This window comes from Saccoglossus kowalevskii, chromosome 4, assembly GCF_978046115.1.
Source record: "Saccoglossus kowalevskii chromosome 4, keSacKowa6.1, whole genome shotgun sequence".
Taxonomy (NCBI): Eukaryota; Metazoa; Hemichordata; class Enteropneusta; family Harrimaniidae; genus Saccoglossus; species Saccoglossus kowalevskii.
This window is the reverse complement of record NC_140644.1, coordinates 42597114-42623983: the sequence shown is the minus strand read 5'-3', so window position 1 is coordinate 42623983 and position 26870 is coordinate 42597114. Positions and strand designations below refer to the sequence as shown.

Here is a 26870-nt window from a genome sequence, read left to right as displayed (position 1 = left end):
CATAGAAGATGACTCGTTTTCAAAATTCGGTCTAGACCCTTATCACAGGTGCTAATGAAGTGTGTGCAAACATTGAGCCCAGGCTAATCACCCAAAATACCATTGTACTTGATGTCCATTTGAAAATTTAACTATTATATTCATAACTATTCTTATTCATAACTATACTAAACTTGACAATCAATACAAGCACATTCTGTGACATTATTCTTGAGATAAAAATGGACTGACAATGAGACTCTGTACTACATCCTGTTCTTATAAAGGCAATGTCTATCATTATAATACCTTGAACAAACAAACAAGACATTCACTACTGAACCTTTGAAAAGTGTGCAACCCCAAAAATACTCAGCAACTGACTTTCCACCAAAAAAAGTCACATAAACAGCTGGTTACTCCAAAAAGTCACAGGGAGTTACTCCAAAAAGTCACATAAACAGCGAGTTATTAATCCGAAAAAGAGCCTGTCTTTATGAGTGGGGTTAAGCTCAAACATAAACAAAATTCCCATTTTAATAATGACAAAAAACTAAAGTTTAGTCTTCAAATACACCCAAACTATAACATTTTAAATTGAAATACTTAACCAGTAACTTTTCATAACATGTGTTATAAACTGTAGAAGTTTATGTTGAAGGGTTGATGGAAGGTGATTTTAAAGTGGCTAAGACAGTCAACTAAAAAATACCCATGATGCTCTGCTTTATTTTTTTATTTTGCTATTTTCTCTATTATGAATGGTTTAATGTGATATGAAAATTATCTGTGAAAATATTCCACGACTACTGCATGTGTACAAAACGGTGTTGGGTGGTTCAGTAAGTTATATGGGGGGGGGGGGGGTCTAGCATAGAGCTCCATGTGTGTAGCTAGCTGACTTAGCAGTGAATGGCATGTTTGTTTGTTCACGGTATTATAATGCTGTACAATAATAGTGTTCATGCTACATGAAGTACTGGCTAAGATTTTAGCTGATGTTTTGACTAGACCCAATTGCATCCATGCATTGGGAGGGCCAGTCCTTAGCACGGGCTAAGGGGCGCTGTTTACGAACGCAAAATTTCTGCTGCTGACATGTTTCATTCTAATTTATGAAGCGAAGTGCACTGGAACACGAGCGTAGACAGACCGACTTATTTGGATGCACAGGAACAGTATATAACGGCGTTACAGAATGCAGAGTTTTATTAGTGCATGTTGTAGACAGCGAACCAAATTGGCGTTGTATGCTCTACTACAGCGACCCAATCAGTGTGGAAGCGTGTACGGAGTAATTAATGACTGGTGGGATACTAGTTGACGACTTCCCCAGAAGTCGAAGATATGGTGTTTCGCATGCGCACGCATGCTGTTTTGGAGTGTAACGTAAATTGCACATGTGATATTGCTTTTGAGTGTACCAATCAACATCACAAAAATTCCCTTCTAACAACTATCAGCAAACTAGTATCGGAAGCACCACAATGGTTTAAAAAAAAAAACAATTGAAAAAACTGGTGATGATATTAATAAAAAAAAATAAGCATTATAAATCAATAAAACATGGAAAAGGAATGAAAAAAAAAAAAATATTAAGGGAGAAAAATATATGGTGGTTGTTTCGATAATTTGTGGTTGGTTTATTTCGGTTAACAGTGTAGTTATAGAACTGTACCATTGCTGTTTAATTGTTTGTTCATAATTGCTGCCTCCCTTGGGAAACAAGTTTGGGTGTTCTTAGCCAGTGCACAGACCCTCAACACTGTGACCTGTGCTATAACTGTTGGACCCTCCTGTGAGTGAACACAATTGCGTATAGCTGATAAGCAAACATTTGAGATTAGCTTAAATCTTAGCCTGTACTTGGTCAAAGTCCCTCTTATGACTATGACTTGGTGTAGCCTGAAACCAGACTACTGTGGATCAGCGATGTTTTGTAATGGATTACCTCCCTGATGAGTACATTTAAATAACAATGGAAACTAGCATATCACTGGCAACACATATAAGGATTTTGGCAAATTGTCACCGTTTTGTATGAAACTATTTTCACAACAACATTAATGTTTTACAATAAATTATATCAAACATATGTATAATTTAGTAGTATTAAAACTTTTTAAGTTTTTTTGAATTAAGAATGCACCAATCTTACTAGGAATCTATTCAAATCTAACCTAATGTGTGCTATTAATAATGGCTCATCAAAGGTATTGAATTACTGAACACATCTTTGCATAGTTTCCAAAACTAAAATATTATTTCATGCACTGCCCCCTCTCATGTAACAGTTTGTTAAGAATACGTACATTATTTAAAATCATTTTAAAAATGTGACTGGAATATCCAGGCCCAAACTTCTGCTGCTGCAACATCCGACCATTCCTGCATGTACATGCAATTGTTTCTCTGAGATTCTGCATGCAACCAGTTTATTTTTTGAACTGAATAACAGATTCCTAGAAGTTTATTTTGACATTTTCAAATAACACTATATATAATTTAACAATTTCAGGAATAGATTAGATTGCTTGCTATTCCATTAGAAACTCTTACTTCCAAGTGTGATTTTCAACAAGTGTTCATATGTTTAGCTAACCAAAGGGAAACAAAAGCATAGTGACAGGAAGTCAACACAGCAGAAAGTATGACAAAGGTTTACACTTCAAAAATGACTGGAAAGTAAATAATTTATAACCAAAGACCATCTATGCATAAACAACTAAAGATCTGGGAGGTACAGCTTTGCAAAGTAAAAATGTCATATGGGGGGGGGGGGGGGTTAAAACATTGCTTCAAACACAGTCCCTCTATCACTGTGCTTCAAAACATCATCTTAATTATTCAGCTCAGTGTACAAACACATAAAGTACAGAAATTGGATAATTAATGAAAACATTAGACAAAACAAGAATATGTAAGCAATATTTTGTTTTGTTTTTGAAAAATCATGATGTAGTGCACAGCCATACAGACTGTTTTAGTGGATAATAATATTTTAGGTTTGCAATGTCATACTCCTCCAGATATTCATCAAGTTTTCTTGAGAGGCGATTAGCTTAAGGAGGGGGCTGTGCAAAATGTTTTTTCTCCTCTTTGTTTTTGTGCTATTCTTTTTCTAGTGTAAAATATTTTTTCTCAAAGATGTAGGCATGTCAAATTTGTTCATGTTTTTGATCTCTACAGGATTTTTTCAATAATATTTTCCTGTTAATTATTATTAACATGAAAGATTGTGGAGTGAGTGTGGGTGTGTACAAAAGGTCAGCAAGAAGAACTATATAAGATAGCTGAAAATCATGAAATACCAGTTGAAAGATGTCACTTTTATTTGAGGGAAAACATAAAAAAAGGAATGTACAGTAACTCTACACAGTTGGAACTTTCAAAATTTGTGTGCAAATGTAAAACTGATAAACATGCAAATGCTAAACCATTGCATCCATCAATACTGGTTAAACTTTTTTTTTCCCTTAACGTCCATAAATTCTGGTTCTTCAACTTCTTACGTTCCATTTATATAGTATTTCCTTTTTTTAAATTGTCATTATCTGCAAAAAATAATTCAGATTGCTATTAGCTTACAATGACCAGTTTTTAATTAAGACACTTTGTAATCAATTTTGGAAACAAAAATTTGTGGTGTCTGTATTCTGGCATATTTCTGTCCTCACTAATAACAATGTGGATAAAATGACATCTTGTGATATGTCAATTTTTCCCCTATGCAACTCAGATATACTTCCAAAAAGATGATACCCGGTACATTCTGATTGAAAAATATAAATATCAAATAAAACAGAATAACATCAAATTGTTTCCTAACCGAATATATTAGGGGTTGTGCCATATATACACACAGTTCATCTCTTGAGAGACTAGGACAGTACACAGTCCCTCTGTGGACAGTACATTGCTGTACTTGGGAACCTAATTTCTGAGAACAATAGGGGGATTTAACTTCCTACAAGAGACAAAAGAATGTTATGTAACAATGCAGCTGCATGATTTTGTCTTTCAAAGTAGGAAGCTGTGTACATACAAAATTATAGAGTCCCTCCACAATGGGAATGCCACCATGCATGTACAACTTCATCGATCCCCAGGTACTTTCACAAAATAAATAATTGTATTATAATTATGATCCAATACAATACCATATTTGCTCTAAAATTACATTTGTGGATACTAAATCATGAAAATATTACATATTTCGACCATTGAAGATCCCTGTAATAATAATTAATAAACTAATAGAGTAATTATGTTAAGTGTAATATTGTTTCTATATTTTTTTTTCAAAATCAAAAAAATGATATTAAAAATATAAAAACAGTTTAGTTTGAAAAGTGAAATAATGGTATTCAGATAGTTATGATTTAAGCATGACCTTAGAAAACAGGGTCATGCAACTTCTGTCTGAGACAATGTGCAATGTGGGTTATAACCTCCTGTATAATCTCATTAATACATATACATGTACCTAGAAGATTTATATATCTGAAACAGTTTTTACTAGTATTCCCATTAGTCAGTGTATAACAAGTGCACTATGCTATACCTGTTCTAAATATGATGAAAAATCCACTTGTTATAATGACACAAATTTCCACAGGTCATTGTTTACTTTTAGGCAGTTTTGTTTCCTTGCAGAGAAAACTTACCATTTTTGTTTCCCTTTCCTGATTTCATAGTGGAATAAAAATTGTTAATTTTTAGTTTCACTCGCATCAATAGAATGGACTTGGCTATTCAAGTTTTGATCAAATTTAATTTTTCTGATTATATTCCAACCACAAAATTGTCTCATTTTGTGTAGCTACACCCTGGCAGCCATGTTTGGCTTATGAAACAGGAGAAGATGTAACAGTGGTGTTGACATAGATTTATTATCAGTTTCTCTAAGGTGTTAATTTGGGTAGGGGGATTATAACTAAGGTTACATGAAAGGGGTAGCCACAGTAGCATGTCCCTGTTCTCTAAGGTCTATGATTTAAGTACCGTTATATAGACTAAATATTTTTTTGTCCAAGTTGAGCAAGAGTACCCATGATCAATTTGGCTGACCCAGAAATGCCTAGGACATTTACTGACTGCATATTACACCTTCATTATATTTTGTTTAAGTCTCGCCCATTTGCCCCCTGTATCTTCAAAAGTAGTGTTCATGCTACACAAAGTACGGGCTAAGATTTAAGCTAATCTCATATGTTTGAGTTCATGCACAGAAGGAAACAATGGTTAGCACGGGGTAAGGAATAGGCAAAATCTTCAGAAATTTTAACTATGAGTGCTCAGTAAGAGTAAGTAGGAAGGTTAGTTCTACAGCTATAAAACAATACCAAAGCAAATTCAGAAAGTGCAAATTGCAGAATAACAGGAAGTAGCACAGTATCTCATCATCGGTACATTTTTTCTTGAGTCAATCTCTCTATATGTGTTAGCGTTGATTGTCATGCAGGAAATGGCACACCAAAATAAAAAGTTATGAATATAGTAGTAAATCTCCTAAATGAACATTAAATACAATGTTTTTTTTAGCCGAGCTAAGCGTTCATGCATGCATGTTTTGTTTTGCCTGTGCTAAGGCTTTGGACTGACCAGATTTACTCTGTACCTAGTATTTCTTAGCCTGTATTCATGCACATTTTTTTAGCACAGGTTAAGGTATTGGACCTCTTAGCCTTTGCTAAAGAGCTCTACGTGAATCTACGAATAAGTGTCTTCTGTTTATTTCTACCTTAGGTGCATACATTAAGATTCACTTCCCCTTTATATTGATCTCTACAACTCATTCAAATCAAATCAAAGATGAGCAAAGAATATTAGATTCAATTGAAATTTAGTATAAATCCATGCTAAATTAAAAGTTATTTTGAGTATGAGTTTTACTTTTTTCTTTTGTGCGCAAAGAAAAATGAACTGTTGCACACTGTAGGCATATATCATCTATACTAGTTTACAGGAAAAAGGGATTCTGTATGGTATTTGATGTTATGGGCATAATATATACATGTATAGTTAATACATGATTACTAAATTAGATTTCCCAGTGTACAGTACACTATTGCTGGTATTGTCTGAAGAGAAAAAAAAAACAATATACATAGTCTTCAAAAATTTAAAAAAAACAAACATTTTGCAGTCAGTTAAATTATTTTATTAAAATAATTTGAAAACATTGCCATGAATGGAAACAAATTTACGTTGATGATTTTTTGCAGATTTCAGGAGTTGGAAATAACTTTTGTTTATACTTTTCTTGTATTAACAAACATAGGAGCTAATCCTCATTAACACCTACTTGAGCTTGTTGTTTGACAATTATGAATAATAATGAAGCATTACTTACACAGTGTGCCATGACTGAACAAAAACGAAAGCCCCAAAAGACTATCCTGCTACATAAACAGCAACAAAAGTATCTAATATTGTATTGAAGTCACTGTAAAATGGTAAAATAATTACAAATTCATACCTTGATGTGCCAGTTGCAGTACTGCAATCGTCCTATGATTCAACACCATCTAAATACTCCGCAGGTTATGCAGTCCACCAGCAGTCACTGGCATCAGCGTTACTATGAAATTTCACTGGGGATCGAGGCAATATTCGCGAAATTTCATTTAAGTGTACTTGGAAGCGCCAGTGAAACTTGGGGAAAAATAAATTCCCACACGTATATTGAGGCTGTTTTCTGGGCCATTATATTTAGAGACATGAACAAAAATACTGGTCATTTTATGTATGTAATGAAAAATAAAATGACCATTATACTGCCCATAAAAAAAAAATGTTCATCAACTCCATCATTTAAAAAGTAATTGTAATTATTCTGACCAGTATAAAAAACATGGGTCATTAAAACCACCATTTTAAAAACACTGGTAAATATTTTGGCCACTTAAAAAATTCTGGTCAATACTCTGGCCATTAAGAAAATAGTGGCCATTATAATGGCCAGAAGTGACTTTTTAAAGGGGTCTGAGGGGTGTAAAAACAGTGTTAAAGTGAAATGAAGAATTATTATAACCTTCTCACTAACCTAAAAGCACAAATAAATATTCAAAAGTTTTGAAAATTAAAACTTTCCGAAACGCGGCGGAATTTCCGAAAGTAATCTGGACGCTGTTAACTGTAATTCGTCTCCCTCATGCATGTCGTCTTTTATTTTTAATGTATTTAGCAATATATCGATATAATGACAGCTCCAAGGCTCGCTGCCTTTTTCTTCCGGTCTCCTCGTCTTTCGAGCCGACCGTACAGTGGTTTATTCAGAATCTACCAGCATAGAACCCGCATCCGAGATGCTTTGTCGTGGCTACGTGTGGGTTTCGGGGGTTTTTTTTGCGTGAAAGCGTGTTTTTTTCACTGGAGTTCTGAGGCCTGAGATTTTCTTTCAGAGCCATCAAAATCGCTGACACTGACCGCGTCACAGCAAGGTCGCGCGTCCAGTAAACAAATCGGTTAAAGTGAGTTGCGTGTTTTGCATGAGTGGAAAGTCCTCACGCTCGGCTACCGGTACTTCATGTACCGGGACGTCGAGTAAGAGGCCCGACGGCGGAGGTACCGATATTTTCTCGGTCTCCCCCGCTGATCGGAGGGCATCCTCACAGTCTGTTTTTTCAGGCGGTGTTTTTTACCCGATTTTACCGGCTGCAGCGAGGCTGTGCCCCTGGAGGCTTTCCTCCTATGGGGCCCGTTGCGGGTCTCTTCGTGGACCCTTCCTCGCACGGCGCCGAGTTTGCCTCCGAGTTGAGGGCTTTGGTCGAAGGACTGTCGGGGCAATTGCGTCCCTGGCAGGCCGGGTAGATCAGACGCAGTCGGAGCGAGCTGTCTCCACTGTGTCCCCTCGGTGGGCAAGCAGGAAGAGACACGAAAGCATGTTTGCATTCAAACACGTCTCTTCCGGGGAACCCCCGTTCCCAGTCACGGCTCTCCCACTATTTTGGGGGGTGGCAGAGGCTCAGGCTAATTACACCGGTCCTTCTCTGGATCGGCGGGCACTGAATGCCAACGGGGTGCTGGCAGCCAAGTCTCCGATCTCGGGGCAGGGCTTTCAGGGCAGGGCACGCGTTGACCCCCCCCCCCCACTTTCAGCCAGCTAGGGTTCGTCACGCGGTAACGGTACAACGGTAACGAATTTATCCTTGTGTGCGGTCCCCGCTGTGGGTTTTGACTCCTTTCTTACCGACCCACGGGCGTCCCAAGAGGGAACCGACCCTGTCATGAGACGCACAGTCGAACACGCTCCCTCTCACATATTTTAAGTTAAAGGAGACGCGTTCGCTCGCGTTGGATACAGCGGGTACTCCGGGCGGTCCCTCAGAGTCTTCCATCTGTATGACTCGGTGAGCCACGCTTTTGGGGTGAGGCGGAGTATCATCGTTCCCAGTGATACGATGTATATACCCCCACCCTTGATCCTAAAGCGACCACCTAAGGTTGCTTCAACGCTTATGGGATCACGGGCGTCGGGATCCAAAGCAACCCCGTTGGCACATCTCTCCCCTGTCCGTCTGAGTGCGGAGTGGGGCGCAGAGCACGCAAACGGTGTTGATGGACGGCGTTGGTCAGCCACGGAGGATGTAATGCTTAAGGCCCCCGGGTGGGGATAACGTTAGGCAACACTTCCCACTGGACCAAACGCTACCCAGTCGGTGTGTTTCGGGATCAGACCCCATAGCGTGGGATGAGACCAAAACGCCCCCAACAGGATTCCAAGGCTCCTTCCCCAGACCCCGGTACCACGAATTTGGCAAACCGGGCAAAGGGGGATAGCTTCCATGGGTGTCTTTGCCAATTGAGGACGACCCATCTAGCCCTGAGGGCAGAGTTGCTTGAGCGTATTATTATGCGTGCCCAGCACTCTGGTGACCTTGGAGGCAGAACGCACCAGCCTCCTAGACCAGGCGACTTTTTTACTGGTGGGCCACCGCACATCTACGTGCGACACCCCCTAGTGTTGCCTGGCTCGCTTGGCCAGGGCCACTACTGGGCTACGAGACGCGGCCTTAGACACACGTGTTTTCGACGACAAGCTGAGCTGGGGTACGTCCCCCACCTCAGTGACGCAGACTGGACACCCTCCACCCTCTTTGTTCAGGGAATGGTGGGTACAGTCTCGGAGCTTCGGAGTGCAATGAATCAGAGGGTTCAGATTGAATCCGCTAGCCAGTTGGTCCTGCCATGGGCAAGCGGAGGGCACCCCAAGCACAGAAAACACAACGCCCTAGGGCGTTGCCCGCTAGCCAGAGTCAGCCAGGAGGCAAGCGCTTATACCCTTCCATGGGAGGAAAAGGTAGTGGCGTGCCCCCAGGGAGGTAAGAGCCAGGTGGTGGCTCCTCACCCTCTCTGGGCGGATGTCTACCCGGCAGCAGGGGAAGCATGTTTGACGCTCACCTCTGCAACCGGGGGAGACAGGCACGTGTTCGGTGAGTGACCAGGTCACAACTTAGTGACTACTTCAGGCCTTGGGGAACTCGCCTCATGGGGGAAGGGAACACCCTCCCCCCTTGCAACTGCCGAACACATGGCCACACATCCCTGTCGTACACAGATTGCGCCGGTGTAGTCCGGTTTGGAGACGGCGGGTGACCTTCCCAGGTGGTGACATCCGTTTACGGCATACCGCTGAAATCTCCACTTCCCCCGTCAGTGTCTCCCCTGTTGGGCACTGCCAGGGGACTCCCGCAAGGCGGAAGCAATCAGATAGGAAGTAGCAGTTTGCTGGGGAAAGACGCCATACACAGGGTACATCAGCCGGAACTAAGTCCAGGCTTCTACCCAAATGTGTTCGTAGTACCAAATCTACAAGTGGCAGGCGTCCAGTTTTGGACCTAGACAGACTGAATCAGTACGTGCCCCTCGATCGGTTCCACATGGAGACACCATTCAGGGTTCTTCTCTCCATCCACCGTTTTGACTGGCTAGCCCCGCTAGATTTAAGCGGGGCCTACCTGCACGTACCGATGCACCTAGCGAGTTGCCATCTCCTTCGAATCGCCCAGCTGGGCCAAGTATTCGAACTTCGGTGCCCCCCCTCCGTTCGGGTTAGGCACAGCGCCCTACGTGTTCACCAGAGGGATGAAACAGGTAGTGCTGCTGCTTCACCAGATGTCGGTACACCTCAATCCGTACCCAGACTACTGGTTACCAACAACCCGGGCAAGGGGTAATAGCCAAACGCATCAGGCTAACACAGGATTTACTTCACCAGTTGGGCTTGTTTGTAAATCGACAAGTCCCACCTCGAGCCAACGCGCAGTTGGTGTCCCTGGGCATGGAGTTTTGACACAGAGGTAAGCATGGCTTAGCTATTTCAAGCATATTGCTTAGCGCTAAGCAGCCTAGCCGAATGCCTAGTCAGCGTTCCCTCGGTGTCCCTCCGTGAACTAATGCGGATCATCGGAATGATGACCTCGGTTCGAAGGGTCGTTCCCCAGGCCGCACTACGCAGCCGCCCGGTATAACACTTGTTATAACGCCGAGCTCTTCTATGAGAACTAGATAGGCGGGTTTCGATCTCGGACCAAGTGAAAGAAGCCCTGCCCTGGTGGTCGTCACTGACCAACCTCGGGCAGAGGGGCCCCCTTGGAGCCGCTCGCCGCAGGTATGACTCTGGTAACAAATGCCTCCCCCAGGGTTGGGGAGCGCATCTATTGGACGAACAAGCGCAAGGATATGGCTCCCGCATAGTTTTGGGACCACCATATCAACCGGCTCGAACTGTGAGCAGTGTACAATTAGCACTACCACGCTTTCTACCCGTAGTTCGAGACCACAGAGTCCTGCTCCGCACAGACAACGCAGCGGTGGTCTCCTTCAAGAAGGAGGGGGGGACGCATTCCCCATCGTTGTCAGTCCTAGCGGAACAAAATCCTCCTTTGGTGCCTGGAATACAATGGGGAGCTAACCGCACACCACCTTCCAGGGGTGAGGAACAGTCTGGCGACGCCCTTTCAGGGCGACTCCGTCTCCAGAACACGGAGTGGCTGATACCCAGTGGGTAGCCTCCAGGCTGTTTTGGCTGTGGACGGTCCAAGGTTAGACCGTTTGCCGCACCCCGGAACACCAAGCTCCCGACGTACGTAACACTCCTGCTGACTCCAGGAGCCTGGGCCAGGGTTGCTTTGCTACCCCGCGGATCCACTTAGTTGTGTACGCTTTTCCTCCCTTCCCGCTAGTCCACCGGGCACCGGAGAAGACTTCGACAGGTGCACACCTGCATATTATCATTGGTTGCACCCAATTGGCCGAACAGGGCCTAGTTTTCACTTCTGTCGGAAACGATAGTAGAAACACCAGCAGTGCTTCCGGACTTACCGGACATGCCGTCCCAACCAGACGGCGCACTACCACGAGCCCAGCGGGTATCACTTACCCGCATAGAGGTTCTCAGTAGACCCACACATACGAAAGCTTTATCTGAGCGGGCTGCCAACGTCCTGGCCAGGGCGAACTGGGATTCCACCAATGCAGCCTACATTTCTAGGCTGGATCATACACTGGTTAGTGTAGCGGAAGGGAGATTGATCGATACCATCCCTCTATTGGCCAGGTAGCAGGCTCCTTCGTCCACCTGTTTGACGAAGTGGGTTTGTCCTACGCAGCGATCGTTGGCTACAGGTCGGCCTTGTGCCCCACCATTCAAATGTACGGGAACAAGACTAACCGATTGTTCTACTATTAGGAGACTATTTACTGCTTTCCAGACGCTGAGACCCCATGCAAGGGAACTGCCCAACTGGGACTTGTCGGCTGTGTTGTCCGCTCTAAGCAGACCGCCTTTTGAGCCTCTCCAATCAGCACCACTCAATTTTTGCGCGCACTATCCTTTGCGGACGGTTGTGCCGCTTTTATGGGGGATCAAGTTGTACTAAGACACAAATCGGGTTCTCGCCAAGAACCAAATCCCAGGACACGATCCTCAACCGATCGTCATCCCCCGGCTGGCAAATATTGTCAGTCCGGAAGATCAGGAGGAGTTGCTTCTCTGCCCGGTCCGAGCGCTGAGTTGCTACGAGAACCGTACCAGGTTTTCTAGACGGGGAACCAAACACATGTTTTTGTGTTACGGCCCTGACAAGCGGGATAAGCCGGTTTCCCCGACTTCCATCCCCAGGTGGATTACTGCGACTGTACTGGAGGTCTATAATGCACTATCCTCCTCAACACAGACCTTGCAGAGACACCAAGTACAAGAACATGAGGTCTGTGCGATTGCTAACTCGCTAGCGCTAGCGTCAGGTGCCCCCCTCAAACACATTCTGAGGGCAGGCTTCTGGAGAATGCAGAACGTCTTCATCAACTACTACCTAGGAGACACCCAATCTATTGAGCAGGGTCTCTTCAGGTTAGGCCCCGTCGTAGCGGGTCAGGCCTTGTTTGCTGACCCAGCCCGAACGACTGCAGGGGCCTCTGCACATAGGCGATAAGTCAGTCTCTGCATTTTTGCGGGCAGATTGTCTGTTCCACTAGCACTTCCTGGAAGCTCCCAGGTTTCGCTTCTGTCGACCTACGCCCTCATGCGAACTGTTTCGGTCCTACTTCAAGCTTATCACCCCCGAGTTCGGCTTGGGTCTAGCTTTCTCGGGCACACCGAACCCTGTCACCACAGCAGCATTGGCTTCTTGCTTCTGGGACAGCACAGGCAAGGTAAGACACCACCCTTCTTGGGTCTTAACTTAGGTCTTTGGGTTTGTTTTTCATCCCGGGCTGGGGGAAAGTCTTTCATCATTCTCCTTTTTTTTCTGTTTGCTCGGAAAAACCCGCCACCTATCGGTGTCTGACTCTGCCTACAGTTCAAAATAGTCATTTTGACTGACCGGAGTCTATGGTGGGTAATTGAACGTAGTGAATTTAGGCGAGGGTTCTTCGAACCCGCCTATTCACATAGTTCATACCCACCATAGACTCCGGGTCCCCCCCAACCTCCCCACTCTTTCCGTCGCGTTGGTCTAAGTCCTCGAGGCGGAGAGAAAGGAACCAGAGTGATGAACGGCTGCCTATGGCGTTGCCATGTGGCCTCGGTCACGTGGGTCCGTGACGTAAGGGGTAAAAGAATCTTGAGGTCATGGGGCTTCCCCTGATCTGGATTCTATCTCTCCGTCACCGGCAGAATCGCTGATTAATGCCTACCGTTCAAAATAGTCATTTTGACTGACCGGAGTCTATGGTGGGTATGAACTATGTGAATAGGCGGGTTCGAAACCCTCGCCTAATTTTAACATTTTGTACCAATCCAAACTAAGCTGTGTGTGTACTGTAAAAGGGTTAATTATTCACAGGGTTTTAATTTTGCTTAATTGTGCTAAATTAAAACCCAGATAATATGTAAAATTTAGCATAGAACACATTATCTAAATGACAAAACCGTGAATTTAAAACCCACTGAATATGCCTGATATGGTAAATCAGCGACATTTAAACCCAGTGAAAATTAGTCATTTTACAGTATAAACAAACGTATCGTAAAAATCCGCAAATAAGCGCCACCCTCAGTGAAAATTTGTTGAATTTGACCCTCCATTAAGAGCCACCAAGAGTCAATTTGTCTATTTTAAATTTCTGACACACAATCGACCAATTCACAAACTATTTAGTAGTAACTATGTTTTTTGCCGAAACACCGAAGGACACGTTGAGATATTCATTGCCAATGTTGTCTTTATAACCAAGTAAAAAACGTCACGGTTTTAGAACTGGAACAGGAAGTCAATAGAAAACAAAAGATTTTTTCCTTAGCGTGGGGGAAATTTGGTTAGCGTGGGGGGAAACAGAGGTGTTAATCCGGTCCTTGCAACGTTTGAGGGATTGTGACTTAGCTCCGACTGTGAGAATGTAATGATTACGCAGCCCACTCTTGCTGATCATGATTTTGGGTTATTTTTGGCATTTCATTTGAGACGTTCGTTTTGGGGTGATTCGAGACAAAATGTTCAGGGAAGTGACAAAATAACTGGCATTAGTTTGGAGAGGACTCTCTTACCGAAAATAATCAAAATTGAAGTCGAATGGATTAGTTCCACAAACTTGTCTTGCGATAAACTTGTCTTACAACAAAGCGAAGTCGACGTGACCCGACTGACCCAAATATTTAAATTAGCTATTTGTGAGAATTGAAATTAATCTGGACTTGTACCAATTAGAAAATGCCTTGTAACAGGCCTGGGTTTTCGTAAATGATTTAGTCTCTCCGAATGGTCACAGGAAATTATTTTTAATACATGTAATTGTTACTTTCTCGGTATCATTTCGTATTTGGTTATATAGGGGTGGGGCTATAGTTTGACCCTGTTTGCCTGGACAGTGAAGTACGTGAATATCATTAACATATCATTATAAGCTGGCTTGATTATGAAACAGGAAATATATAAACCAAAGCTGTACTTTCAGACGTCTAGCGCAATTAAAACAATGCCCAAGTACCCAAGCTGTAAAAATCTATAGAAAAACGTGTTTTTCTTTATTGTTTTTGCCATAAATACAAATGATTGGGCATAATTTTTTTCATTCGTTCCATGCTCCTGTCGCTGCTGGTCAGATAAATTCTATCGAAACTATTTTATATCGTCACCAAATCAACCACCACACCAGCCACAGCCTCGCAAGTCATTCCCAGTTTTCAAGAAAAAAATTGGAGTTTGCCGTACCAGACTTGGTAAACAATTGTACAACGGAAGTACAAGTGTGGGTCAGACCCTGAGAGTGCTACCAAATCCGACTTCAGGCATCGCTATGCATTGTCAGTGAAACATGACTTCAGGCATCGCTACACATTGTCGGTGAAACGTCGAATCATCGTGTACGTTAAGCAGCACGGTCAGCGAGCAGCCGTTCTTATTTATTTGACATTTGTTATTCCCATAACAGTATTTTTATAGAATAAATTAATTGCAATGATACATCATTAATAATTATTTGTCTGTTTTGGTTGTGTGTGTGTTTGCCTATCCCTTCCCCATTTCACAATGAAAAATTTGATCACCCTGGTTTAAGAGCCACTGGCTACAAAGTTGTCAAAATGTTACCTCAAATAAGCACCACCCAGAAATGAAAGTGTTACAAAGTGGCTCTTATTTGAGGGTTTTTACATGTGACCTAGATTAAGCAGGACACACCAACCATCATTCTTTATTTTAAAAAAAATGTTTGATTCTCAAAAACGAACCTTTTCACTCTGTCTGCACTTTGCATCATGGGAAAACTTGAACACAAGTACCAAACAATAATCTTGACGCAATTCATGGCAAATTTCAATGACTTTGAACTTCTATTTTCCTGCTCAGAACTTGTTGACATTTTCTGTAATTTTCACTTTAATTGAATTAATAATTCAATCTGGAATTCGGACAGAACAGACAAAATCTGACATTGCTTCTAGTTTTTGTCAATATTTTCTGAGGAAAACAGTGCCTGAAGTGGACTTTGACATAATATACAGAGTGGCTCACATATTTCCACTTGTACAATTGATGATTATGACACCTTCATTTTTACGATGCCTTTGCAGCTAAAGAACACTAAATTTGTTGAACTCGAAAGAATTTCACCAAATTTATACTGTTCTCAATCAATGGTCGTGACCAAAAAATGAAAGGGGCATTTTGTTGGTCTTACGGTTAGAGTTGAATTACATTATTTTAGTTCTTTCCCTTTGAGGTCACTAGGTGTCAAGTTTATTCAATGATATTAACTACATGTACATTTCCAGAAAGCAAAGAAGAAAGGAAAACAACAAGACGAAGATGAAGAGAATGATGTTGAAATGAAAGAGAGCACTGAAGTAGAAAAACAAGAAAATGAAAAACAAGACAAAAAGTCTCAGAAGGTATGTTTGTTTGTTTTTTTATAAAATGCTTCACCTATTTCCAGTGTAGGAAATTCCTGCCCGTCCTAATGCCCGAGACGGGTAACTTTCAGACTTCCCTGTCCGATAGTTGACTACATTTGACTACATTTGACTACATTCTTCCGCCAAAATTAAAATAAAAACAAGCTACCATTCTTTATATATGCTCTAAACATTTTAAGTAAAAACATGATCAGCCAAAACAATGAAAATATTTAATTGCTGTCTCACATCGCGACTGACCAACGCACATTCTCAACCCACAACAGGAAATCCATTGACTTATTAACATAAAAATAGGTACTTGACCTCGGGTCAGGTCCTATCCATGGTGCAGTGAGACTTCCGGCAACCCCTGACCAGTTCTATCGTTGCGCAGTTTGTTTACAAAGTTCTCGTTTCGTGTACAACATGCATCGTTTTTTGGGGATAGACCCTCCAACAAAGAAACAGAAGTCAAGCATCGATTGAATTGCGGCAAATAAGGAGTATGACCATTCAAAACGTACACGTAAAAACGTTCAAAGACCGAGTTCAAGGAATAGCTGGTCACCGATGACACCGGCAATCATACGATATATTGCCGTATCTGCCGGCTATTTACGGGCCATTATCAAACCGCAAAATACCAGACAAACTCCGTAAGTACAGAAAGGAATTGTTTGTAACCGGATGTATCAACTTAAGACATGATGTCCTCACATGCCATGAAATGTCAATTGGTCATAAACAAGCCAAATCGATATTCGACGCAAAGAAGGCAACAGTGACACAGACGTCTGAGGTACACCATGTTCTGAATATACATGTTCTTTACAGCTACTTTGTTGTTAAAATAAACCGTGCATAGTATATTGTATACTTGTTGTGTTTATTTGTGTGTGTGCAAAAATAATTGTAAAAATGTGCGAGATTTGTTTTAGCAGGGCTTGTAACTTTTGAAAGTTTCCAGCCCTGACATCTGGTATGTAATCTGGACAAATTTCCCACACTGCTATTTCTAAAAAAATATTATGGGTATTCATGTTATTATTTTATTCGTCCCCGTTCAGACGAAGTCTGAAAACGGAGACTTATAATTCGGTCTCCGTCCGTCCGTCTGTGTGTCCGTCCGTTCTGAGTCATATTTCAGAATCCTTTGGACTGATTTTGTTCATTCTTTGCATGTGCCTAGTACTTTATTTTGGACATATGCATTGGTTTAGCGATTCGATTCAAAATGGTCGTCTGGCAGCCATTTTTTTGTTGAAAATGTTGTATTTTGGACACATTTTGTCAGTTTTCATTCAAATTTGGTACATAGATTATACATGCTAGAATACATGTCCTCCGACCATCTGTGCGTCCATCCGTCTGTCTGTTCGTCCAGAGTCATATTTCAGAATCCTTCAGACCGATTCCATTCATTTTTGCATGTGCCTAGTACTTTATGTGGGACATATGCACATGCAGCCGTTAGGGCCATTTGATTCATAATGGCCGACTGGCAGCCATTTTGTTTTTTTGAAACACAGGATACATGTCCATGACAATTTGTTTCAAAATCGGATCAAGGATGGCCGATTGACAGCCATCTGACCTTTTGGCCTTACTACTATATTTCCAAGATTTATGTACCATTTTCATTCATATTTGGCACATACATCATACATGTCATTTTGTTTCATAATCAGATCAAAGATAACTGATTAACCGCTGTTTTTATTTTTTGGCCATATTACTATATCGCTGTCATTTTCATTGATATTTAGCATGTCGTAAATGGATACATGTACATGTCAATTAAATTTGCAATTTCATCCAATATAGCCAACTGGCGGCCATCTTGTTTGTTTAAAATGTGATAACTTGGACATGCTTTCACTTGTGATCTATGTTTTTTTTTGCTATGTCTTAAACCGGAGGGGTCATCACATAGCAAGTGTTCGAATTTGATGTAAATAAACAATGTGTTGTATTTGCCACTTGGGACTCAAGTTTCAATGACACACTCACGACAACCTCTTCGCTTTAATATTACGAGCACAAAGAGAACTTTCAAAAATTTAATGGGAACTGTGTTAATGACTGGTCAACTTTGTTTTGGGGAAGATTCTTTATAAAAACAGCAAAACATTTTCAACTGGTTGCCATTTGCATAATAATGCTTGTTAATTCAACAGGATCCCAGACAGCATTGGTAAAGACATTGAGAAGGCATGTCAGGGAAACTTTCAAAAATTTAACAGAGACTGTGTCTTTATCAGTGACTTGTTGATTAATAAAGTTAACTAAACTATTTTCTCTGTGATGGAAGATAAATAATATAGATAATTGATTGGAATTAACAAGTACTAAAATTCAAAATGAGGCTCATATAAAACTGTCAAATTGTATACATAAAGTTACATTTTATTTATTTTTTATTATAACATTTTTAGGTCACTTTTTGAAAATGTTAGGGTGATAAAAAATAGTACAGCTGACCGATTTCTGATCATTGACAGAGTTTCTGGGCAATCTTCTGAATTGCTAGCACATTATACAGCATAGTTCACATTATACAGTATAGTTCACATTATACAGCATAGTTCACATTATACAGCATAGTTCACATTATACAGCATAGTTCACATTATACAGCATAGTTCACATTATACAGCATAGTTCACATTATACAGCATAGTTCACATTATACAGCATAGTTCACATTATACAGCATAGTTCACATTATACAGCATAGTTCACATTATACAGCATAGTTCACATTATACAGCATAGTTCACATTATACAGCATAGTTCACATTATACAGCATAGTTCACATTATACAGCATAGTTCACATTATACAGCATAGTTCACATTATACAGCATAGTTCACATTATACAGCATAGTTCACATTATACAGCATAGTTCACATTATACAGCATAGTTCACATTATACAGCATAGTTCACATTATACAGCATAGTTCACATTATACAGCATAGTTCACATTATACAGCATAGTTCACATTATACAGCATAGTTCACATTATACAGCATAGTTCACATTTTTCTTTAGTATCAATAATAGCATTAAGAGTTGAAGGATTTGTACCACAGCACCCAGCATAATTTTGTCACTGTTTTTCCAAATACATTAGTCATCTATAACATTGTATGAGTTATGTGTTGTCACTTGTTCACTCATAATTTCTTCGGTGAAAGTAATTATTGAATTGCTAAAGTTGTATTTGGATTCATTTTGCCACAGTGGCATGGTTTATATTGGTTTTGAAATTTATGAAAAATATAATGAGGGAAATCCATAACTCAAACCCAAACCTGAAAGTGAATTCTAATCCAAAAATGAATCTGTGGCTAACTTCAGAATTTTAAGCTGCGGGTCAGGTGGATGTATATTGATTATCAATTCCATTATCACAGAAAGAACCTGTTGCTGATGATGATGTCAGTGACAATGAAGACGAAGGCCCAAAAGTTAAAACTGCCGCTCAAAAGAAAGCCGAGAAAAAAGAAAGAGAAAAAGAACGGAAAAGGGCAGAGGCAAAGGCCAGAAAGGAGAAGGAAGAAGCAAAAGCTCAGGCAGCACAAAAAAGAGAAGAAAAGGAACAAGAAAAAAACAAAACTGAAGATTGTAAGTAATTACAGTGGGGGCTGAAACAATCTGATTAAAATCTGATGTAGTGTACGGGCTTTAATTATTTTGGCTATAAACTTATTTTAATTTTATTTTTTATTACTTTTGTTATTAATGCCCTTTTATTTTATTATTTTACTTTGATTTTGATTTTGTGATTTTTTTTAATTCCGCCCTACCTACATCTGATCCGACGCCTATGTAAGTCCCGTTCAAATCTCGCGTAAGTAACAGCCAATCACAGCCCCCCTTTTATACAGGCTGTCGGTTGTTTCAGTGTAGCGATACTCTACGGGCAATCTTTCTGTACATTATATTTTGCCCACTTGAATAAACCATTAATAGAAAATTGCTAGTATATTTTTATTGCAAAAGAAATTCCTCAGCATTTTACAATTTTTGTCATTACATTGAATATTTTTTTCACTTCCAACAAATGTGTACACTTCCAGATACATCTTCGCCAGCCAAGGTTCGTTCATTCAGTCATCGCTTCAATTTTACATCACTGAGCATAATTATCTAGAATGGAAGCAAAAAAAAAAGTAAATCGTAATGATTAGAACACTGTAAACAGCTATAATAGTAAACAATGCAAACTGATTTTAAATTGTATAACGGTCACCGGCCCACGGCATCGACGCAGAAAATTGGAGCAAACAAATATTTCCTGATCAATTGCGATGTGTTCCAAATAAAAAATATTATATTCCAGTCCAAATCAGCTCAATTACTTTAATAAAGAGTTAGTGTATAATGTGCAAAATTTTGATACAATTTGATGAATATTTACAGCTACGGCTTCAATACCGTAGACGATGTTGGCCCGATCGTCAACAAAACATCACCCGTCTCCAGGGCAGGCGACTGGAAAAAGACACGGTGTTCGGTCGAAACGGTGGAAACAAAATCGTCACTCCCAGAATAACTATGCAAAATAACGATCTAAAGTCGAACCATTCGAGCCACAATATTAACATAAAAATGACTTTCGTTGCATTTGACAATGATAAACTTACCGTAAAGCCGTGTTATTCTCGGTCGCTAACGTCGGTATAATCCGCCATTTTATTTGAGTGTTTGCCACCCGACTCCGCCCGGTGACGTCATCATGTGCACTATAGAAGGAGGTCTGTGATTCGTTGACTAAAATCGTCGATAGTGGGTCTCGTTGAAATCTCGTTACATAGGCATCGGCTCAGATGTAGGTAGGGCAGAATTAAAAAAAAATCACAAAATCAAAATCAAAGTAAAATAATAAAATTAAAAGGCATTAATAACAAAAGTAATAAAAAATAAAATTAAAATAAGTTTATAGCCAAAATAATTAAAGCCCGTACACTACATCAGATTTTAATCAGATTGGGGCTGAAAGAGTGAGATCAGTGAAGATTGTAAGTAATTACAGTGGGGGCTGAAAGAGTGAGATCAGTGAAGAGTGTAAGTAATTACAGTGGGGGCTGAAAGAGTGAGATCATTGAAGATTGTAAGTAATTACAGTGGGGGCTGAAAGAGTGAGATCAGTGAAGAGTGTAAGTAATTACAGTGGGGGCTGAAAGAGTGAGATCATTGAAGATTGTAAGTAATTACAGTGGGGGCTGAAAGAGTGAGATCAGTGAAGATTGTAAGTAATTACAGTGGGGGCTGAAAGAGTGAGATCAGTGAAGATTGTAAGTAATTACAGTGGGGGCTGAAAGAGTGAGATCAGTGAAGATTGTAAGTAATTACAGTGGGGGCTGAAAGAGTGAGATCAGTGAAGATTGTAAGTAATTACAGTGGGGCTGAAAGAGTGAGATCAGTGAAGAGTGTAAGTAATTACAGTGGGGCTGAACGAGTGAGATCAGTGAAGATTGTAAGTAATTACAGTGGGGACTGAACGAGTGAGATCAGTGAAGAGTGTAAGTAATTACAGTGGGGGCTGAAAGAGTGAGATCAGTGAAGAGTGTAAGTAATTACAGTGGGGGCTGAAAGAGTGAGATCAGTGAAGATTGTAAGTAATTACAGTGGGGACTGAACGAGTGAGATCAGTGAAGAGTGTAAGTAATTACAGTGGGGGCTGAAAGAGTGAGATCAGTGAAGAGTGTAAGTAATTACAGTGGGGGCTGAAGGAGTGAGATCAGTGAAGATTGTAAGTAATTACAGTGGGTGCTGAAAGAGTGAGATCAGGTCCACTGTTACCTCACTTGTAACATTATTCCTAGGCACATTGCTACCAATGTATGTTTGACTTAGATATTTCAATAGCAAAATGCCAACACTTTCGCACACAACTATTTCAAGAAGGAAGCCAGGTGACAGACACAATAATTTATGAAATTATGTCTTGTTATATGTTTATCAAGTATTTGATGAGAAACACATCAACATTGTGTCCAAGTCATTCCATATATACAATAAGTTTGTCCTGCGACCCATTTACTGCCAACATCAATCTTCTGTCACAAAATAGTCCAGTAGTCTCTTTCTTCTAGTTTCCTCCTCAGTGTACTCCCCCCCCCCCCCAATAGGTAATCTTTTAAACCAGAACCAGGAGGTAATGATACAGTTTTGTGCTGTCAGTTTGTTTGTTTGTTTGTTCAGGGCAGATTTAGAGGGGTCTGCACCTGGTTTGCAGCAACTATAACACTTTCATTGCTCGTGTATATACATCCCGTAATAAATTGTATTAATGAGGTAAATAAACACCCAATCCCCCAATTTCCCACACCCACCAAGCACCCACCCCACCCCACTCCACCCCATCCTCACCCAACTACCACCACCAAGAATTCAGCATTCAATATTGTTGTTTATTTCAAAATTTACATTAATGCTAATGAAATTAAAAATAATGTGAACAAATTACTGCAGTACAGAAGTGTTGAGCAGGATGAATGATTAACCATGGTTACATACAAGACAAAATTAGTCATGTAATATCACATATAGTTTAGTAATCAGACATTGTATTGTCTTCGTAGCAAAACCAAAGCCACAAACTGAAGTAAAAAAGGAAGACTCTACACCTGATGGTATGTATCACATGATTTAATACTATGAGATTATTGTGAATGTACTGCACTGTATGCAGACGGAAGGACGGACGGACAGACAGACAGACAGACAGTATTATGACTCTTCCATGGTTGTACTTTCAGATTTCACACTGATATTTCAGCAGTAATGCTACTACAGATTTTATTAAACAATCAATAAATTAGGTTATTGTTGTGTCCTCGAGACTCGGTGCGTCATATCCGATTTGGAGCTATGAGAAGGAAGTGATGTATTTCCCGGGCAAGGAAAATAGTGGAGTGATACATCCAGAATAATTCAAAAGAGTTCCAGATATTTTGTGGACACTAAGCGAACCATCTAGTACATGTATACCTCATGTGAGGTTACGTAGTAATTTTGATCTGATGTATTAACTAATTGATTTTTGTCATCATTACGTACTATCAGCTATCTTTGAAGGCTTTTAGTAGTCTATGTATTAACCAAAACCAGTTGTCATCAGTAATGAGTTTCTGTTCTAATATGTTTGACTTGTCAGCTGAGGTCAAAGGTGAAGCCCCAGAAGGGGATGCAGATGATAAAGCTGATGATAAAACGAAAAAAGATAAGAAGAAAAAAAAGAAGAAAGACAAAGCTGAGGAGGAGAAAACAAAGAAGAAACCTGGGAAAGGTAAATAAGAAATCTAAGCAGTAACACTTACATAACCAGTAAGGAGAAGATATCAAATTGTACACTACTATAAAATACAATTCATATTAAGCAATACATTTTATTGATGTATAATTATTTTAAAAAATGGTTATCATTTCTTTAAAATAATTGTGTTGAAATAATTGTGTTAACTGTCTCACTTTGTATTTGTTACAGAACACCTACCACTGATTATTGTGATTGCAATTAAAAATTATAAAATTAGTCCTAAAACATTGGAGTGTCTAAATGCCAAATCCAACATCATTTTCATTTTTGTGATCACTTGAGGCAATTTGCATGTATTGTAGGAGGACTTCTAAATTCAATTACATGATCCTGTTGGATAGGATTCTCATGAATTATACAAACTGCCAATATTATGATGCTTTCTGGAGTCATTGAGAGTTTTTTTTAGTCCCCGTTCGGACGAAGTCCGAAAATGGGGACTTATAATTCGGTCTCCGTACGTCCGTGCGCCTGTGCGTCCGTCCGGAGTCATATCTCAGAATCCCTTGGACCGATTGCGTTCATTCTTTGCATGTGCCTAGTACTTTATGTGGGACATATGCACATGCAGTGGTTTAGCGATTTGATTTAAAATGGCTGACTGGCAGCCATCTTGTTTTTTGAAAATGTTGTATTTTGGACATGCTTTGTCAGTTTTCATTCAAACTTGGTACATAGATTATACATGTTAGGATACATGTCCATGATGATTTATTTTACAATTGGATCAAAGATGGCCGACTGGCAGCCATCTTGTTTTTGAAAATGTCGTATTTTGAACATGCTTTGTCAGTTTTCATTCAAATTTAGTACATAGATCATACATGTTAGGATACATGTCCCCGACCGTCCATGAGTTCCTGAGGAAGTCCGTCCGCCCGTCCGTGTGTCCGTCTGTCTGTGCGTCAGTCTATCCAACGTCATATTTCAGAATCCTGTGGACCGATTCCGTTCATTCTTTGCATGTGCCTAGTACCTTATGTGGGACATATGCACATGCAGTGATTTAGCGATTCGATTCAAAATGGCCGACTGGCAGCCATCTTGTTTTTTGAAAATGTTGTATTTTGGACATGCTTTGTCAGTTGTCATTCAAACTTGGTACATAGATTATACACATTAGGATACATGTCCATGACAATATATTTTGCAATTGGATCAAAGATGGTCGACTGGCAGGCATCTTGTTTTTGTTTTTTTATGCGGTATCTTGGATGTGCTCTGTCAGTTTTCATTCAAATTTGGCACATACATGTACTTTATACATGTTAGGATGCATGTCCATGACAATTTGTTTCAAAATCTGGTCAAGGATGGCCGTTTGACAGCCATCTGACTTTTTGGCCTTACTACTATATTTCCACAATTTATGTACCATTTTCATTCGTATTTGGCACATACATCAGTGTGTTTCATAATCAGATCAAAGATGGCTGAATAACGGCTGTTTTTATTTTGGCCATATTACTATGACACGAAACACGTGTTTTCATGTAAATAAACAATCTGTTGTATACGCCACTTGGAACTCAAGTTTCAAGGACACGCTTGCGACAACCCCTCCGCTTTAATATGACAAGCACAAAGAGAACTTAACGGGGACTGTGTCATTTTCAATGACTTGTTTTTTACAAATCATACATAGTGGAAGTCTGTGAATTTACAAAAGGACAAATGTTATTGGCTAACATCCATTAATTCAACACTTTTACTTAGGACTGTCACTCAATCTTGCGATAATATAATTCATGTTACAGGGCAAATCAAAGCAATGCAGGATGCATTGAAGCGCATGAAGGAAGAGGAAGAGCGGTTGAAAGCTGAAGAAGAGGCAAGAATCAAAGCTGAGGAAGAAGCCGAAAGGTTAAGGGAAGAAAAACTAAGACTGGAACAAGAAAAAAAAGAAAGGGAAAAACAAAAGAAAAAGGTTAATATATTTTTCAGTGAGCAATAAAATGGATCACAGATTGGAACAACCATTGTATTTACAAATGATGGATTTTTCATCACACACATTGGATTGTGGGTAAATCTTTTCAATATCTATTTAACAGGATAAGAAAGCCAGACTTAAAGCTGAAGGGAAATTCTTAACTGAAAAACAGAAAAAAGACAAAGCTCGAGCCGAGGCTACACTAGCTCTTCTCAGAGAACAGGGCTTAATTATTCCAAGTAGAGAAGATGGCGCTGAGCCAATCAGACGAGCTCCAAAGCCGGGAAGAAGGAGACCAAAAAAACAAGATTCGGTTGAAGTTAAAGATGGTGGGTCACTTTGTTGATTTTACTAAGGGGAGAGTAGGAAATCAAACGGGCGGTGCACCGCGGTCATTACCGCGGTGGTGGGTGCTCGCCGGTCGACCGCATTTTATGCAAATTTGTGCATAGATTCCATGACGCCGGCTGACCGCGGTCTTCCGCGGTGGGCTCGCACAGCAATTCACACTTATTGTCAAGACCATTAATGAACACAAAGAACTAGGAAATTAAAAGGATCACAAAGTTTTAATGAAAAATTGAACCAATTTGGCTGAGCAAAAAGCTGGGAAACTAGTCTATAATAGTTGACATTATTTTATTTGCCTGAGCCTTGGAATAAAATCACAAAACGATCCAGAAAGACATAGAGATCAACATAATGTATAATATGATCGCATTATTTTGTGAATATATATCATGCATGGTCTCAGAAAATGTTTAGAAAGATTAATGTTTTGCGTAGACCAAATATAATCACGCATAAGTATAACATCAAAGTGTTTTAATACATTAGTGAGAGGTCGCATTTACGTGAACATGAACATGCACTAAGAAGGAAAAGCAAGCCAAAGTCGAAACTGGGTGTATCATGGACTTGGTACAACATGCGCTGCGACAATTGAGTGATCGTCGACATCATTTTGGGGCACAATTGAACTTCAAGTACGTTGCGAAACTTGCTACGCGGCGATGCTGACACCAAGTGTGTGTTGACCGAAGTTTGACCCCAAGTCACGCACTGAACTGGCGCGTTACCTTAGCAACCCCTTTCTTTCTTGGTCCGCGCTTCGATCTCGTAAATTTGTTATTATATCCGGCGGTACTGTAATAACACAACTTGTATCCAACTATGTATTGGCTTTGAATATTTCAACATCGTTTACTTAGTGTGCTGCTTTTCTAATAACGCAAATATGTTTACAGTATTGCACGGGCTCTAAGTATTTCAACTTTGCAATGTATTGCTTTTATAATAATTACGCAAACTAAGTTATTTTTATTATTGTTGGGACACTAACCCGGGCTATTGGGTCTGTGAATATTTCAATATTACCGACTTGATAATGCGTTGCATTCGTAATTATTACGCAAATATAAACATGGGCGCATTTAAATCATTGAAAAAGATAGTCAGGTCCCGGAGTCAGGTGTCTAACGAAAGTCGAGAAAATATTTTAAATACTTGTGACTCATCGGTGAATTATTTTATTCGAAATAAAGTGAATATGTAATATTAACCATACAATAACATACAATATCATGCGTAATGTTAAATTGTTATATAATAAACTCGCAGCGCACTTCGATCGCATTATTCGCGTACATTTCAACTGAACTCTAATAACCACGTGTTTGAATTACGTGCGGCAATGGGCAATGATCTAAATGAGTTCACGCACTGACATTTAAATTCGGACCACCCAGTTTGACGCAAAACTATATAGTTACTTAACATTTGT

The 26870-nt window shown here is 40.2% G+C and overlaps 1 protein-coding gene and 2 long non-coding RNA genes across 3 annotated transcripts in view; 1 reads left to right on the top strand and 2 right to left on the bottom strand.

Moving 5' to 3' along the window:
* Positions 1–26870, top strand: part of LOC100373703 (eukaryotic translation initiation factor 5B-like) — a 62951-nt gene that overhangs the window by 8102 nt on the left and 27979 nt on the right. The window contains exons 5-10 of the mRNA XM_085498144.1: positions 15698–15814; positions 19244–19454; positions 22418–22468; positions 22993–23124; positions 24912–25081; positions 25209–25416. Of these exons, the coding sequence (XP_085354270.1) occupies positions 15698–15814; positions 19244–19454; positions 22418–22468; positions 22993–23124; positions 24912–25081; positions 25209–25416 (889 nt within the window). The remainder of the gene's footprint in view (positions 1–15697; positions 15815–19243; positions 19455–22417; positions 22469–22992; positions 23125–24911; positions 25082–25208; positions 25417–26870) is intronic.
* On the bottom strand, positions 3093–4159 carry LOC146747414 (uncharacterized). The gene is made up of 2 exons (XR_014929232.1): positions 3809–4159; positions 3093–3533 (listed from the first exon to the last, which is right to left on the bottom strand). It is a non-coding gene; the product is annotated as an uncharacterized LOC146747414 (long non-coding RNA).
* LOC144345898 (uncharacterized) lies at positions 19803–20571 on the bottom strand. The gene is made up of 2 exons (XR_013419424.2): positions 20477–20571; positions 19803–19979 (listed from the first exon to the last, which is right to left on the bottom strand). It is a non-coding gene; the product is annotated as an uncharacterized LOC144345898 (long non-coding RNA).